The 18,889-nt window shown below is 33.7% G+C and overlaps 1 protein-coding gene across 3 annotated transcripts in view; it reads right to left on the bottom strand.

Moving 5' to 3' along the window:
* hyd (E3 ubiquitin-protein ligase hyd) overlaps nucleotides 1-18,889 on the bottom strand; it is a 260,665-nt gene that overhangs the window by 218,877 nt on the left and 22,899 nt on the right. For all 3 annotated transcript variants that reach the window (XM_085815614.1, XM_085815615.1, XM_085815616.1), the window contains exons 3-4: nucleotides 7,085-7,161; nucleotides 6,815-6,989 (exon numbers count right to left, since the gene is read on the bottom strand). In XM_085815614.1, coding sequence (XP_085671740.1) covers nucleotides 6,815-6,989; nucleotides 7,085-7,161 — 252 coding nt within the window. The remainder of the gene's footprint in view (nucleotides 1-6,814; nucleotides 6,990-7,084; nucleotides 7,162-18,889) is intronic.

The following is an 18,889-nucleotide window of genomic DNA, read 5'->3' as shown; positions in this document are numbered from 1 at the left end:
TCATTTTACACAGATATTAAATCATATAAAGTTCTTTAAAATTATTTGTCAATGTTTTGACTATTTTTTTTTAAACTCAAGAGTTAATTTTAACTTTTCTAATTAAAAAAACTTATGTTCTGATTATCCGTACACCATTAAAAAAGTCATCAACTCTTTTGCAACTAATTTTTTAAAGCTAATATGCTAAAAGGCAACAGCTGTAGTGAAAATGACAGCATACTATGAACTCCATGAAAGAGCAGGGAATTCATTAACTTAAAAAAGCAAGAAACATTCATAATAAAGCAATTACGTTTTTCAAGAAATCTGTAAATCCCCCCCCCTGTACACACCAATCTGTTTTCATTCAAAAAAAACATCCGAGACCTGCATAAGTTTGGCATTGTGTATGCTGCTGTTCTCCCTATGCATGCAGTTCACATATGAAAACCTCAGAGAATTTACTAATTGAGCATTAAGCACAATTTTGATCCATAAAATTTGATCGTTTAAGAAATACAACTTCAAAGAATGCAATTTTTTGCCTTTTCTACTATATGGTAAAAACCATATTCTGAAGAAATGAAATGCTTTCTTTGTCATTACAGTTCCTTACACACACAAAGAAGGGGGAAGACCCACAGTGATCCCAAACTGGGTCCGAATCCATGTAAAAAGTGCTATCGCCAAGGACGTTTCCCTTAGAAAGTGTTCCACAAAGACATCCCTTCCTTAGGGAGATAGCCCCTGCATGCTTTACATACTTCTAAAAAATATACTCAGTGGAAAAACAGACACTAGTCAGAAAGATGATCCTCTTATTTGAAGATAAAAATCCAAGCATGCACAAACTAGTATTGCCAGAAAATGCCTATTTCTATTTCAGCAACTCATGAATACTTTTCAGCTGGATGTTGATAATAAAAAAAAAAAAAAAAAAAAAAAAAAAATACACCACATAACTTCCTTGTACAGAATATTAAATTATACACATTTTTTCTTGCATTTCATTTGAACTTATTGGATTAAATTAACTCTACTTTGACAATAACAAACAAACCACAACAGAATAAATGCGCTCTTTAAAATTCATTAAATTTGTTTACCATATTGACACTCTGGCACTAGGTTCACTTAACAGCGTTACATTTCATTCACTTTTATAATGGTAGATTGGTAGATCGGCAGTTATGTAGCGAAGTGCGAGATCCGAAGATCTTTACTGCCATATATCACTGAAAGTTCATAACCTCGAAAAACGTAACTTCGTGAAATTCCAAAAATTCAGAGGTACATCTATGGCTGGAGCAATTAAATGGTATGTGAAATCATCATCTTTAAAAGCAATCTCTTGAGTAATAGCAATCTCATGGCTAATTTTTATAACTCAGAATGTATAAAATTTATATCATCTGAGGAATAATCTAATCATTGGCACATGTTCTACTAAAATACTATAATAAATCTAAAACGATGTATAAAAGAAATTAAGAAAAAGACAAAAACAAAAAAAAAAAAGAAAGAAAGAAAGAAACAGTTTTTCACAGATGATTCAGTATTTTTCATTCCATTAATTCAGTTCTCTCTTTGCGACAAGGCAAAAACACATAACTCAAAATACCTATATTTAAAATTAAAGTAAATCTTAACTCTTTCGCATCGAGAGAGGGCAAAATCTCAATTCCCCAAACATCAAAAACACCCGTATCTAAGAATTTCTCCTGGAATGCTTTTCCTTCCCCCATGATAAGTTGAATACTACAGCGCTAACAATAGCCTTACTTAAGTAAAGCGAGAACTTCTTTCTTCGACGCTTTGACACTGTGTGAAGTTCCCCTCGGGATGGGATTGCAACTTCAGGCATCAAAAGCTAAACACTGACAGTAAACAAAGGAAACAAGGAAGCTACTTTTAGTAGCTTCAAAATAATGATTGACATGTGATTTAACAACACCTGAAAGCAATGAGTAATGCAGTAACGTGATGGGGGGAAAGCACTGGGTAGGAAGTTATTCAGGCGTTTCGGGCGTTTGGGGCGACTTCGATGCGAAAGAGTTAAACACTTATTTCGTTGAATAATAAGCAGGATTTAATTCGCAATAATAAAAAAAAAGAATTCTCTTTGTTGTTGCGAAGCTTACTTTCTCTAGAATGGCAACAAATATACTATTATGCTCAGTATCAAATGTAAACCAACATGGCCACCATGGTATAAATAATTAGGCTTAGCGGCACTTAAACAACATTTAAAATGTTGATAATTTTATTAATATTGCATGGAGATTTATTAAAGGCATAAAAACCTTAACTGGAAGATAAGAACAACATAATTCAATCATTTTTAAAGCAAAAAATGCGCAATTTACAAACATATAAGAATAAAGAAACTGAGATCACTGAGCCGAGTAATAGAGTGGATATATATATATGTGTAAGATATAACAAAATATGATAGCTGCTTCAAAAAAATAATTGGCGACCTCAAAATTAACATTCTATATTTGGTGATCTGCCCCTAAATTCATCTCTTCTAACAGGTTCAAGATTTTTCTATCTTACGTAATATTTTAATGCAGATACCTCTTGTCCAATTAAATTAATTGTAAACCAAAACTCTGAAAAACTTTTCTGACTCCCACCCTTCTTCCTCTGAAGTTCTATGGTACTCACCCCTTTTCCGCATAAGCTCTCCTGCCAGCAAGATGCTTTTTATGTATGCTGCTGCCATTTACTTGCTTAAAAACGACGCTGTACTTCACAATGCAACTTACTATATTAAAATATAATTAGGAAACATCGTGTCTGAAAAAGGATGATTTGATATGCATGAAAAATAAAGATTGTGATTTTTCAAGATATGTTGTGCTAAACTGCATCATCATACTTTCCACGCTGCCACCTTCAACCCACTATGATATTCTCGGTCATCTACGCAGTATCGTAAGTTGTTAAAGTTCCAGTGCCTTCAACTACGCATTTTAAAATCATTACACAAAAAGAATATTCTTAATGCTTCCGCTTAAAAGTGGGTTTTTTTTTTTAGTTTGTTCTCCTTTTTTTAATTATCACATTTGACGGCATATAAGATGCACCCTTATTTACAAGGAAAAAAAGTTTCAATAGTACGTGCGACAGTGCGGTACCACAATAACTTAAAATGTGGTTTCTTTTAGTTCTGAAGTTTAGTATGGTGTGAAGTATTTAATTATGGCAAAGCACCCTAGGCTATCTGCCTAGGGAAAGGGATGCCTTTCGTGGAGGACTTTCTAAGGAAAACTGGCTCGTATACACATTACACATGGGGAAAACCACGAAAACGCCCATGCAGCCAGCCCGTTTGCGGGATTTGAACCTCGGACCAAACTACCAATGTTCAGCGACTTTACTGCTCGGCCGCTGGTGGGCCCTCTGATGTTTTAGTAAAAGACAAATAAAGAATCATTGAATGCAATTACCAAACATATTTTTATTAAGGAAAATTAACAAACGGCAAGCTATTTTGAACAAAATATGTAAATTTCTATGATGAATAAATGAATGAGTGGCAAGCAATCAAACATAATACAAAATAAAGCAGAAACAACAAAAAACACAGATTCAAGGAAAACGTTGCCTATCATGAAATTAGACATTAATCACTTTCAAAATCATAAAAATCCTTTTCACTATCATCATCATCGAAAATGAGAATATCGTCATCACTACTGTTTCCGTCATCGCTAGTATCACCTTCTTCGAATAATGTGTTGCCTTCTGTTCCATCAAGAGCATTACTAATTCTGCACTTCTTCAAGGACTTAACAATTACTTCAGCCTTTACGTCCTCCCAAGATATTTTTACCCACTCGCACACTTGTGTTATAGAGGGCCACTTCATTCTACCTGAGGGTGTGAGGGCATGATGTAGCTCTCCTATCCACTTGTTCCATTGTTCTCGCACTTTTTCCTTAAATGGCTTATTCACCGATACATCTAAAGGCTGCAATTGGCTAGTCAGTCCACCAGGAATGACAGCTATCTGGATTTTTAATTATCTCGCTTTAATCTTTATGGTTTCAGTTCTATGGGTGCTAACTGATCCAAAACCAAAAGAGAGGGTTTTCTTAAGAGTCCACCAGGTCGCCTCGCCCATACGTTCTGTAACCACAGTTTCATTCCAGCTTCGTCCATCCAGCCTTTTGGATGAACATGAACAATTACACCCACCGGAAGTTTTTCTTTCAGATGAGTTTTTCTTTTGAATATGAAAAACGACGATAATTTTGTGCCGTTAGAACTACCGTATATCGGGTTTTTTCATGACCTGTGTTTTTTATGGTTATTGATTTAGACCCTTTAATACTCACAGTCTTGTTAGATGGTACATCAAATGTGAGTGGAATTTCATCCATATTTCCTATTTGACCGAACTCAAAAGAAGTTTTCTTGCGTGCATTTATAACAAACCTATGAAATGCTAATACTTTTTCTTCATAATCTGCTGGCATTTTCTGTGCAATGATTGCTTTTGTGCAGCCCTCAGACCTTGAAAAGTTCTGATTCCCATGTTTTTCTGCAAATCCTTTGGCTTCATTGATAAACATTTTGGTTGAAGCACTTATCCCAGATTTCCTCTTACCTATCACCCACATTTTTATGGCATTTTCAAGCTCAGGCCAAGATGGAGCTGGGCATTGAAGGTTATGTTTTTGTTTTTTTATCAGTCTTCAGTTGATCTTCCTGCAGTCGCCAAGTACGTATCATTTTTTCGGTAGGTGGTGAACCGAAATGCCTTGCTGCTGCTCTGTTTCCATGCACTTTGACGTAGTTTAACACTCCTAGTTTATACTGAATTGTATAGTTTAATCTCTTGTTTCCTGTAGTCATATTTTCCAGGGTATTTTTTTAAACAAATAGTTTTAAGCACAGATACCGACACGTTTATACAGAGTAGCACCGATACCGACACGAGTGTCGGCTGAGTCAAAGAAAGTCTATGTAAAGAAGGAAAGGCTCCATAGACGTAATGTGACCGTCGAACCTGTTCGAACTTCGACATCAGCTTCGATATTTGGTGTTTTTTGGCGACGGATATTTCACGCATGCGCAAAATAATTATGGCAGATGTAGAAAAAGTTATGTGTGTCTTGACCTTTATCCAGGCCAAAAATAGCATTCAGTATTGAAAGTTAACCTGTGTCCTTCACGTATAAGATGCAGGTAACTTTTTTGAGATGAAATTTAGGGAAAAAAGTGCGTCTTATATGCCGTCACATACGGTATATATATACTTTTGGTGCAGCGATTGCAACCAAAATATGAAGTACCCATCTACATGTTATAGCAGCCCTATATACAAAATTTCAAAGTTCTGAGAATACTCGTTTTTGAGTTATGCGAGATACACACGGACACCACAAAAAATTCTCTTCAGAATTCATTTTAAATCAGTTTTATATTTTTTTTGGGGGGGGAAGAATCCTTTATTCTGTCCTTATGTACAGATGCCCCGCAAATATATTGTTAAATTGCATTCGTTAACCCCTTCGCACCGACTGTCACGTATATGTGCCAGCAACGAACACACTTATCTACCGGCCGACACGCAGGCGTGCCAGAGCATTGTTGCGTTTTCTACCGAATGTCACGTATTTGTGCCAGTACCTTGGAACGTTTTTCAAACTATAATTTCTGCCACAAGATGGCACTGTATGCCCATATGGTTTCAGATACATGTACATTAGATATTCTACTCGAAATGAGAGAAGCATGACTCACATACACGTGTTTTTGATTATATAAACAAACGGGGAACTAAATGTTTCCAAATGGCTTGATTTATGACGTCTCTTTAAATCGCACGTGGTAGTTGTTTATTGTAAGTAGAAGTTTTACATGCGCTAAAGCGTTGAGTATTTCGGTTTACAGTTCAGCTTTTAGAAAATAATTAGATCTTGTTAGACGTGAATTCTTTCTATTTTTACCGTTTCAATGTCGAAGCATCGAAAATGTTTAACAGAGCATGAAATAGCAGAAATGATGCAAAATATTTCAGATATTGATTCTGAAAGATTAACTGAAAGACATTTTCCAAAACTTTGTTCAGAAGAGACTGATAAAAAAATGAGACGACGGTGCTTCGTTTGTTCACATTCCCGGAAAAATCCTCCAAAACGGCAAATAAGTTATTACGAGTTCAAGGAATGTAACGTAGGACTGTGTGTAGATCCCTGTTTTAAAATTTTTCATACAAAAAGAGAATTTTAAGTAATATATTTAGTTTTCAGATGTATAATGTTAAAAGTCATAAAATGGTGAGTAATTAAAATAAAATGTGTAAAATATGCATTTAAACAAGAAATAAGGTAATTAAAGTATATATATAAAAATATCTATAAAGCATAAGCCGTTTAAATACTCTGTAGAGCATTATTAAACAATGCGTTGATACTTCGGAAATTTCATGGATTTAGGCTTAGTAGCAAAAAAGCCCCCGGCCCTGGAGAGACGCTCGCGGAAGACACTGCCGGCCTCCGCGATAAGCGCGCATTTTCGCTACCCGGCTCGAAGGGGTTAAAGGTGAAAATGGATATTTTCGTCGAAATATGATGCCAGAAACTTTCTACGATTTACTTCCTTTTTAAGGACAAGGAAGGAAGAAAAGAAACTTATTTTTATATTCAATACATATACATCCTGATATTTGATTCATACAGTGTTACATGAATATAAAAAAGAAATGTACCTTTACATTCACATATATCATTATATTAGAAATGGTTAAAAAAAGATAAAATATATTAAATGTTAATCTAAAACCTTCTAAAAATATCCAAAATCAAATGGTTAATACCTGTGATATCAGTTCTTCAGGAACATAAGGAGCAGGAACAACAGGCCTAGAAGATCCCATTATAACACCACTTCCTCGACCTCTGCCACTAGTTGTGCGCATTATACGACCTCTATTACGTGGTGCAGTTGTTCGAGTAGTAGAATTTGAGTTACTAGATCCTTTTAAATTCAAGCTGTTAAAAATTCATTTAACATTAGAAAATTATATAACCTAATCATGGGAGCAGAGCAGAGGGGAAAAAGAATATGAATAATACTGTATACTTACGCTTTAGAAGTTTCATTCTTGCTCAAATCTAAACGCTCTGAAACGACAGAAAACGCCAGTCGACAAATACGTCCATCCTGAAATAGATAGAAACCTACTTTGGATTTTTTTTTTTTTTTTTTTTAATTTCACCTTTTATTATTAAATACTATAATGCTAGTACAGGGTTCGTACACATTTCCTTACATGAAAATTAAGGACTTTTAAGGACTTTTAAGGACCATCAAAGAAAAAATTAAGGACCTATCAGCAAACAAAAAAATGAATAGAATAAAACAATTATCCATACAACCGACTTCGTGCTTGTAATTTCACTTTAAGAAACTAACAGAAGTGTGTATTATGCACTATTATTAAATTCAATTTAATACTTACCATAAAACAATTTTGAAAATTAAACTAACTCCCTACAAGTTATGAAGTAGTAACATTAAATTAGGAACATAATTTCTTGAAAAACATGTATAAGTGTATTTTACACTAATAACAGTCACTCTTTTAGAGATTTACATGATTATTATTTAAACACAGTCAACTACTATTATAATCACAATGTAAGAATATTTTGCAGATTAAAATAACTGATTTGTAAACATACAATTTATTTCCTTCGTTTTTTGAAAGATACTAGAATAATAAACTGTACAATAAAAGATACAAAACATTTGTGCTTTTTTTAAATCTGAAATCTTTTCAGCTATTTTAACATCTAATTTATTTATGTCTATTTCCTTTTCTTTAACTATTCTAAGTTCATTTGCTTTGATAAACAAATCAATGTTCCTGCTGTTCTCAGCTTCATCTGCTAAAGCATCTACTTCTTCATTAATATCTTTAACGTCCCTTTGAAGAAATCTTTTCTTCTGCTTCATATAATCAATTTCTTCCTCAATAATATTTCTTTTCCTCTTTGAATTTTCAGATTTAGTTAAAGATTTTTGCTCTTCTAAATACTGAACGTTCTTCTAAATACTGGACTTCTAAATAAGGAACTCCACTTCTTGCAGAAGCTGCTGCTGATCTCATTTCTTTATTAATTTCGATATTAAGAACACCTCCAGAAAATTTTATGTAATCAAATACTGCGCTTTGAAAAATGTATGATGAGTCACTTAAATTTTCAATTTCAATTGCTTTATTTACAGAGAAGCCCCTTTCCACAGAGGCCTGTTTATGTGACAAGATAAGAATACTTGTCACAGTGAATACTTGAATAGTGAAAATATACATTTTTTACTTATATATATATATATATATATATATATATAATTTATTTCCTAAACAATATTGATTAATTGATTATATTATCTCCTAAGTTTAATTAAAGTAGAATTATTTTAAAAGAGTGAATCCATACTGGTAAGTTATATTTTGAAAGATGTATATATATACAGTACAAAGTCCGAGATCCAGACATCCAATATCTGGAATGATCTAAAATCCGGACCTCAAAGCCACCACCAACCAATTTTTTAGGGCTTTTTTGAAGGGAAGGGGTATGCTTTACGCACGAGCATTAGATTTTTTTCCTCATCATAAAAAAACATGTCGGAAATCCCGATTTTTAATCTCAGTTTGGCGCTAAATAAAATATCTCATTATCGAAGAAATAATTATTTTAGCATAAATTTGTGTGATTAGTAACTTGACTCCATAGCTGCATATCTGCTTGGCATAATCTCAAACCGAAACATTTATTAATTTTACACCAACTAATATTTTATATCCTTGATGCCGAAATCGCGAATCATTATTTATTGTATTTTGCTTTCATCACCGCATGTTTATCAACAGATGACAACTTGAGTGATGAATCGCCAAATAACAGAGTATTATCCGATTACAGATTTAAGTTTAATGCGCTAAAATGTTGACAAGGGGAGATTTAGCAGAAATTTCTTTCCTTATGCTAAAAATAGATTTTGTTAATGATACTCATAGGACAAACGATTATATTTAGTGCTATTTGAATTAAGAATAACTGATTTGTTATTCACATAAAGCTAGAACCAGCGTCAGAGCTCGCATGGCCGCACCAGGCGGCAGAATTTAGCGAAGTTAAACAGAAGTTTCTCATTGCGATGACAATGCCCAATCATCAATCAATTAACGGAGGGCGAAATCTGTAGTATGGTTCTAAATCCAGAAAATACAGCAACCAATAGTGTAGAAAGTAACAGAGAGGTTACTGAACGAGAAAAAATTTTGATTGACAGGTTATTCGGAATTCTCGACACAGCAATTACAGGACTTGAACAATGGAACTTAATAACTGAACAAGAAATTATATGTTTATAGTATTAGTCTACCGTATTAGCAGAGAAAACAAATCAAACAACTCACATTGAAAGAAATGTTTAATAAAGTAAACATATAAATATTAAGCTCTTTTCTTTTGTAAATTTTGATACCCTTTAAATCATAAATGCTTCATTATTTCATAAATCACGATTTCATATTTTCAATTTTATAATTTCTACATGCCATCTTAGTAGATTTAAAATGATCTAATATCCGGAAAAATCTCAAACCTGGGATCGCCGAAATCCCGACGAGTCCAGACCTTGGTCTTTGTACTGTATAAATATATTATATATATATAATACGGAATGTATATTTTCAGTTAAACTTCTACCCAATAACTTTAGTAATTCATGAAATTTAATTTTGCATCTAGTTAATTCAGGAAAATTAGTTTCAATTAGTTGTTTTCAGCTTTAAAAATATTAAAAAATTTTTAATTAGTTAGTTATTTTCAACTAATAATTGTATCGCCATTAGCAAAAATTATGCATTACTATCAACAACATAGGTTTAAACCAAATACTTAATTGTCTATTGATGCTTCAAAACGTATTTCCGAACTTCACTTTTCTCGGCTAGCGTTACCGAATTTGCCCTTGGCGTCCTAAAATCGAAATGGAGCCAACAGATTTCCCGCGAAATCGATAACAGACCCTCTGCAGAAATAAACTCATAATCCCGATATCCCATACATATTACTATATGTGCAAAAGAGAATAAACTCCGTAGAAGGTGATAAAAAATTAATTTATGGCTTAATTGAAACAAACACAGAAATTAAGCTAAGCAAAACCATGTAAAAACAAATTGAAATGATAAAAAGAAACTTAATTTTCATGTGAATTTTCAACGCTGACTCTCCCATTCCAGAAATTTCAATTTGTTTCAGACAAAGACCACATTTAAGGATTGCCATCCATCAATATCCAGTCTTTGTAGTCACCTTGATGAAGCCACAGTTTATTGAAAATGCACTTTCCAGGCATCTCGTTCCTATTGGCGTCGGAAGGGTAGTGGGCTTCCAGGTTGGGATTGCTCTAATTTTGGCAAATATTTTCAGAATCCCCCCCCCCCCTTTTTTTTTTTTTTTTTTTTTTTTTTTTTCTTCTCGAGCACCTTCATCATCACTTTCGCCTCTTAAAGAACTTCCGGCTTCACGCTTTCGTCACAATCTGCCTAAATTTATGGATAACACCTGTTTCGAAAGATTGGGTGAATAGCCAATCAGACACCGATACTTTCGTTCGGGTAGCTAATTGTTTTTTTTTTATCGTTGGCAACGCAAATCCACCAACAGATTGGTTAAGAGCCGTGTAATTTTAATTCCATATTCATGAGAAATCGTAATTTACTTAGAATGGCAATCACTAGAAATGATAAGAAATGTCAAATGAGCAGAATTAAGGACCATTTATTCATTTCGGCCAAAATGAAGGACTTTTAAGGACCAAAAATCATTTTTGAAAAAATTAAGGACTTTTAAGGACCGTACGAACCCTGTAGTACTTGTAGTTTTTTTTTTTTTTTTTTTTTTTTAATTATACATACAATTAAAGGAAAAAAAAAGTATAATTTGTTCATGAAACAGATAAACTTACTACTACTTGAACAGCAGTAATAAATTGAGGAGAAATAATAGGAACTTACGTATCCTGTTTTATACAATTAAAAGAAAAATTTTTATTCACATTTAACTCTAATCACAGTTTTTGGCTTTGTGAATAGCAGAAACTAGTTGTCACTAGTTGAAACTGGCAAAAAATTCCAATAATTCAAAGAAATTAATAAAAGTACTTGAAATATTACATTAATTAATAATAATTATTAAACTATTGAATTTTTTATGTATAGACATATATTTAACTAACATATATTAATAATAAATATTTACTGACTTAATTACAGGGTTTGTAGACATTTCTATATAGCGAAATTAAGAGCTTTTTAGGATCATCAATGAAAAACAATCAACGATCTATCAGCAGATGGGGATTGAACAAATTAAAGTGGTTATCAATGGAAAACTTCTCGCTTATAATATCATTCTAAGACTAAAATAAAAGCAATAATTCTAGGTACGTACTTTTTTTTTTTTTTTTTTTTTTTTTTTTTTACAAACACTATTAAAATCACAAAATAAGAAAATCTTGCAGTTAAAAAGAATAGATAATTAGAAATATAATTTATTACATCAGTTTTAAAAAAGGTATTAGAGCAATATTATACTGGGTGGCCATAATTAAACTGACAGTGCTCACAGTGTTCTGTAGTGCGATCCCGTCTTTTGTCCCCCGTCTTGTTTAATCTTCCTACAAAATGTGGCGTCATTCTCGCAAATAGATCGCGTTACAGAACACTGTGAGCACATTCAGTTTAATTATGGCCACACGGTACATTGAAAGCGACAAACCATACACAACACTACAAAATATTTATGTAGCATTGTAATTTGAAATTTATCCGGATATTTTAGCTAATTTATATCTACTTCCTTTACTTAAACACATTTTTAAATTCATTTGTAACCATAAACTGTTGGACTAAATGTGACAACAAGGCTGCCCACTGGTGAGTAGCCAGAGAAGTACTTCAGTAAAAGCCAAGCGTCTAACTTGATAGATTGTACCAGACTCTTGCTCTGTAATTTTCTTAAAGTTAAACGTAATTTCCGAGTGTAACTTAAACCTGTTAATAAATACTTGTTACACTATACAAGACTCTTCTATGACCTTATCTAAAACGACTGTCCTTCACAAAGTGGCGCCCAACGTTAATGTTTAGCTTTAAGAATTTTCCTTGGCTTTTGCTCACTTTCTTTTTTAGAAACAGTACTTGCAGCCACACCCGCTGGATCTAACTCCTAAAACTTTAGGAAAAGAGATACAGTACAAAGTCTTTAATCCAGACTCTTTGGGACTTTGGCGATTCCGGATTAGTTTTTTTTTTTTTTTTTCCAGATTATAGATCATCAATTTAAATCTGGTAAGTAACGAAATACCAGAGTAACGGTTTGCTGTACCGGAGTACCCTAGTGATGATTTGGAGTACCGAAGTACCCTAGTAATGATATGGAGTACTGAAGTGCCCTAGTAAAGATTTGGAGTACCGAAATACGCAGCTAACGATTTTGCGCATTGAAGGAACTCTGCCACGTCACCACGTGTTTGATTTTATCTGTACGGAGTAAGATTTTGAATATCAGAAAACATGTCAACTACGGAAGTGTCTGAGGAGCAGGAGAGCGCGGCGGGTTGTTTCTGGTGTTGGGTTTGTGTAGATTGTCTTTGATGGCCAGTGGGGGTTGGGAGGAAGTGGATGGATGGAAACATTTTCGCTTTCGGTTGTGTCTTGTGTGCAGGTGCAGCAAAATTGATGGGTGCTCTATCAATTTCGTGAAAGGGGTCGTCCATAAATGATGTCACATTTGGAGGGGGGGTTAGTGAAATTGTGAGTTTGTGACAAGGCGGGGGAGGGGGTAACAAGAAGTGCGACATCATATTTTGATTAAAATAAAAATGTTTAAAATCAGCAGATTGAATTTTGAAGTTATTTTAAAATTACCAAAATTTGAAGATATTTCCTTAATTGGGGCGAAAACAACTTTCATGTGATTTTTTTTTTTTTTTTTTTTTTTTTTTTAACTTACATTCCTTTCTTTCCAAAAAAAAAAGGCATTCAGAGTAGGTTTTGTGAATAGGGTAGCGGCAGAAATTGTAATTTTATTATTGCTATTGTGTATTAATTATGTTTTTTGCTGTAAACTTTTCTCTTATTTCATACAAAATAAGTGCACGAATCATTATTATTGTTATATTTACAGATGTCATTAAAACATATACCGTATTTACGCGAATCTAATGCGCATCGTTTTTGGCCAAATGTAGTACTCAAAATTGGGGTGCGCATTAGATTCGAGTGCAAAGTTCGCCGATGACGTCAACCAAATTTAAATCGTAACAATGGATTACTGTATTTCTCGACTACATTTATGGTTGACACATTATTGCACAGAGGATACAAACTGCAGAGTACGTAGTCACGAAATGGAGGGCAAGCAGAGAAGAATGTCATATGACGCTACTTTCAAACGTAAAGTAATTCTTTAACCTGAAAGAAATGACAATAGAAAGGCTGGGAGAGAGTTAAACGTAGCTGAGAGCAATGTTCGCTTGTGGCGGCAACAGAAATTGGCACTGTTTGCAACTAAAACTAGTAGAAAGAAATTCACTGGCACTCGCAAAGGAAGACACCCTTAAATTGAAGAAAAAGTTTTGGAATTTGTATGTGATAGGAGGAAGAATGGTCAACCTGTGACTAGTAACACTATAAGAAATAAAGCAAAAGAGAAGGCTGAAGTTCTTGGAATACCGAAACCAGAGTTTAAAGCTAGCCATGGATGGGTGGATCGGTTGATGAAGCGGATGGGCTTATCTCTAAGACGCCGTACAACAATATGCCAAAAGCTTCCTGCAGATTTTGAGGGAAAACTACTAACATTTTAGTGGTATGTCATCACACTTCGGAAGGAAAAGAATTTTTCAATGGGGCAAATAGGCAATGCTGACGAGACGCCAATTTGGTTTGATATGCCTCCATTACGTAGAAGGGGACTAAGGAAGTTATCATCAAAATAGTGAATAAAGACGTTTACTATTATTAATCACTGATTGTAGAAACTGTTAGCTAGATAGAAATGTTACGATTTATTTCATGTTCATACTTTACGATATGTACCGTATATACGGTAGTGGTAATTAACAATAATTGTTTCACATAACAATAGCTCACTAATAGGTTAATTCTATGTTCTGCTACTTTATGTATAAATCCATTGTTGTATAAAATATGGTATCTAAATTTAAATAAAATTATCATACCATTGATTGATAGTTTATATACAAATCCATTGTTGTATAAAATAAGATTCAATAAATTCCTCATACCATTGATGCGCATTACATTCGCCGACAAAAATTTGTTTTATTATTTAAAGTTTTAAAATGGGGATGCGCATTAGATTCGCATAAATACGGTAGTTTAAATTTAAAAATAAAGTCTGAAATATGATCTATAACGTAGTGCTACGTTTTTGAACTGCAAGTATAAGTTTACGTAATATTGCGTGACATGTGACAAAGGGGGGTGGGAGGGGCTATGTTGAAGTGTGACACTTTGTGACAAAGAGGGGGAGGCGGTCCAAAATGTTGCAGAAAAGTGTGACATCATTTATGGACAGCCCCAAATGAGCATACTTGCATACTTGAAAAACGTCGGAAGATTTTCTTTGTATGATATTGAAGGAAGGGAGAGTACACTATGTTTTTTTTTTCGGCTGTGTTGTGTTGTTGGAGGGAAACAAAGGGAAAAAAATTGGAAAATAGAAATTTTGATGCAACACTATACTATGAGTAAAAATGTCGCAATAAATTTAAAATAGAAAATTAACTATAACTAGCTGTGTAGCAACTCGATAGGATGCAGTTTCCTAAGTAAATATCAGAAATTTAATGATCAATCTGTTTTTTAACATGATATTTTTTTATTTATAACATACCACAGAAGTCATTTAATACCTTCAATTCGGTCGTAAAGGGCATAGGGGTGCGTAGGGTCTAGAAATAAAATAATCACAAACCTTTATCACACTTATAGATAAGATAACGACCTTCAGTAACCACTGCGAAATAAAACTTATTCAAGCTACCAAATTTTAAAAAAGATAAATCTCTTATTCTCTACTCTTCCCTATATATATTAAAATTCTGAATAAAAAAGTAAGATAATTTAAACATTAAATATAACATAAATGACCTTGTGTGTTTAATTGTACAATACTGGCATAAAATAAAATTTACACATTTATTCATTACACATGGTTGAAGAGCACACATGGTTGAATAGTAAAAAATATTTTTAAAACTCAAATTACAGCCAAAGCACATTCGACATAAGAATTTTGAGTGAAAGATTATTAAAAACATTAGGAAATAAGGCAGCATGTCTTTAAAACTACGAGAACGTAATATATGGATGTTGTAAAAGCAAAAGGCAACAAAAATATTTTTAAAATCGCATTATATGAATTCAATAAGTACATTCGATATAAAAATTTAAATTAAAGATGATTTAAACACTAGAAAATAAGATAGCATGCTTTCAACCATATGAGAACTTAACATATGTGAGTACAGCTAAGTAAATAATAGAACTGTAGAACTTTATATTATATTAATAATCTAAATATAATTTCAAAATAATATTTTTTTAAGAAATTGACATTTGAATGTAATATTTCATTTAATTAAAACAAATAAAACTTTGATAGGCTGTGCAAAACGTTATAAAAGTATCAAATTTTTTAACTTTATGGAAATTTTAGGCATTTAATTCCTTTTATTTTTTTTTTTTTATATAAGACCACTTAAAATATGTAACAAAAAATTAAGCATAAAATAATTGACTCCCAGGAACAGTTTTGAAAATAATGCAGCGAAAATAAACATAGAAATAAACATTTTAAGCTGAACTTAGGTTGGAATTTTAAGAAGGTCAACAAATGATTAAATATTATAATTATAATGTAAGAAAATTAGTTGTTTCAACTTTTGTCCATTCAAACTGTTTTGCCGATCATTCAGTATTAATCCAGCTTTAGAGAACACTCTTTCGCATGGCACTGAAGTAGCCACAAGGCTTAATTGTTTCCGTGATAATTCATACAAATTAGGAAATACATTTTTATTCTTTTCCCACCACTCCAGATTTCCTGAAAATAATGGGCTCTTGCAGGTATCTTTTCACTTCTGCCGCAGCTTTGTCAATCGCCGCGTCTGCTGATGGAAGTTCGAGAGTCTTTAACTTTACTCTCAAACTCGAACCAAACCGATGATTCGTCTATCTCTTCATCATCCCCAACAACATTATGGGTAGTTTGTGCAACTACCGATAACTCACAGATAATATCACTTTCAATTTTTCTGGCGACATCACATTTGAGCCCCAATTTTTTTATTCGGAGGTCAAGTAAAGCGGCTTGAGCAATGTCTTCTCTTGAATCGATAATTGTAAATCTATTACCCAATTCACCTTGTAGTACTAGTACCACATTTTGTACTTGTTCATTAACACTTTTACTAAGCAGATTTTCACAGATTTTTTTAAGTCCGGCGATTAACACAGGCACCATAGATGCTGACAAGTATTTTTTCGAACTCAACTTGCAAGTCACCTTTTCAAAAGGTTTCAAAACGTCACAAAGATGTTGGACACTTTCCCATTCTGGCACATAACGAATAGCGTCTTTCAGTTCAAGGAAACGTTTTACCACATAAAACGTGCTGTTCCAATGAGTCTTCACATCTAATATGACTTTTAAATGTTTTCTCTCCTCGCTAGAGCACATATATTTTCGCAGATTTTTTGCAGCGATATTACTTCTCCTGTAAACTATCACAATATCACTAATTTTTGTTAGAAGGTCGTTAACCTCGTTTAGAGAATTTGTGACAGCCAAATTGAGAGAGTGTACAATGCATCCTAAATGTTTTAACTTTAGTTCGCTGTCGACAGCGTTAATCATATTTTTGGCATTGTCAGTCTCTATTAAAGACACCTTTTTCATCGGAAAATATGGTTGGCAAATGTGTATGATATTTTCTGCAAGATTTTTGGCTGAATGACGTTCATCAAAAATTCAGCAGACAATCAGTACCATTTTCCTTTGCATGTGTTCGTCAATAAAATGGCCTGTCACGGCCATGTAACTTTCAGCTTTTTGGTTGCTCCAACAGTCTACAGTCACACAGATATTTTGTACAGCACTAAGAACGTTTTTTAAACTATTCTTTTTTTCTTCATAAGCAGAAGGAAGCAAGGATTTAGAAACCGTTTTCCGTGAAGGTAAGGAATAGGTTGGATTCAAAGCCTTTGAGTATTCTCGGAATCCCTCATTTTCTACGATACTTATTGGTTGTAAATCCTTATATACCATTTTGATCAGTGCGCGATCGATTACTTTTTTTTATGTACATCCATCGTGTTTCTCTGGACAAACTGCATTATGCTGGACTGGGATTTTTGTGAAAATACACCAACAATATCACAAACACTGTTGTCTACCGTAAGTTGTGTAGTCTGCTGGGATGTGCATGGTTGCCCACCATCTGCAGGGCTAGTGACGACAGAACGGGTTGGAGCGGCATCAATATCATCAACATCTTGATTCGGCAAAGCGAGTTTCTCGTGCAGATTTACATAAGGATGCTTCTTTTGCAAATGTTTTTTTAAATTTCCTGTTGAACCACCTTTGATGGATAAAAGGTCTTTACAAATGTCACACATAACTTTTTCTTCTTCATTAGTATAGGAAAAGTGCTGCCAAACCAAGCTGAATTTCCTTTTCTTACTAGACATTTTGTAATTCAATTTTTTTTTTCCCCCCGAGGCGTAAGATACTGATAGAGACTAAGCAATTCTATAATGTACCGATACTCACCAGTACGAGACAAGAATGAATCTTATGGGAAAAGGGACGAAGTTGGGAGATGGTCATCAGCATCATCAGATAAGCATACAAAAAATTCTATTAACGACTTCCGCTGTTCACTCCAGCTACAAATTCTAAAATCAGCACTACGCTGTGAAAAGGGTAACTGCAATATTGCCTAATGATTCTATTAATCAGGCATGAAAAAGCAAAAAATGCAAAGGAAAAAAAGGGAGGGAGATGTATGTTTACATAAACATGTCCAGATAATTTCCGGTGTTCCATTCGATAGTTCCCCCCCCCTCATATAAGCTCCAGAGGGAGGGAAAAAAAAAAGAAAAGATTCAGACTGCCAGGTCAAAGTTCACCTTTCTTCCTATCGGAGGAGCGTTGTCACGTCCTGGGGGGTAAAGCAGGCATTGACAATCCTGCGTTAGGCACGTGTCCTGAGTTTAGTTTTTAACGAGATGAAAATCTGTTTTTAGAAGGGGGAAGAATTATCATAAGTGGGTCAGTTATCTTTGTTCTTTCATTAGAAAAGTTTAAAATTGCATCTGTATTTTATATTGATTGGCTTAATGATCCACTAGATGCTGTGACATTTTCTGAAGTAGGTACAGAGGGATAAAAAAGGATCATATTTAAAAAGGATCATATGATTTACGTTGCCCTATTAAGCAAGCAAACGAAATATATTTTTCATGATTTATGCTAAAAATATGTTGAGGAAAAGCAAGTAATCTAGTTGGTAGTTGATTCCATTCACCAATCCAACAACAGCAACTTACCAAATCAATCACTTCAGATCCACGCAGTTTTTATCCTACAAACGATGAAAAATTAAAATATGCACAATTCGGATTGCAAATCATCTAGCGCTCCCCTCCCTTTCCCTCCTGACTATATAGTCGGTGTAGAGGAGTCGGTACCAATCACAAGCGCGCAGTGCCGGCGACAGTGACTCCAACTGCTACTATTCCCCACACACACAACGAACGGCCTTTCTAAAAATTTCC

The sequence above is a fragment of the Stegodyphus dumicola genome, chromosome 4 (genome assembly GCF_044657685.1).
Source record: "Stegodyphus dumicola isolate Sdum_Otavi_A_Nest chromosome 4, ASM4465768v1".
Taxonomy (NCBI): domain Eukaryota; kingdom Metazoa; phylum Arthropoda; class Arachnida; order Araneae; family Eresidae; genus Stegodyphus; species Stegodyphus dumicola.
The sequence above is the reverse complement of the archived record's forward strand: the minus strand, read 5'-3'. Positions and strand labels throughout refer to the sequence as shown.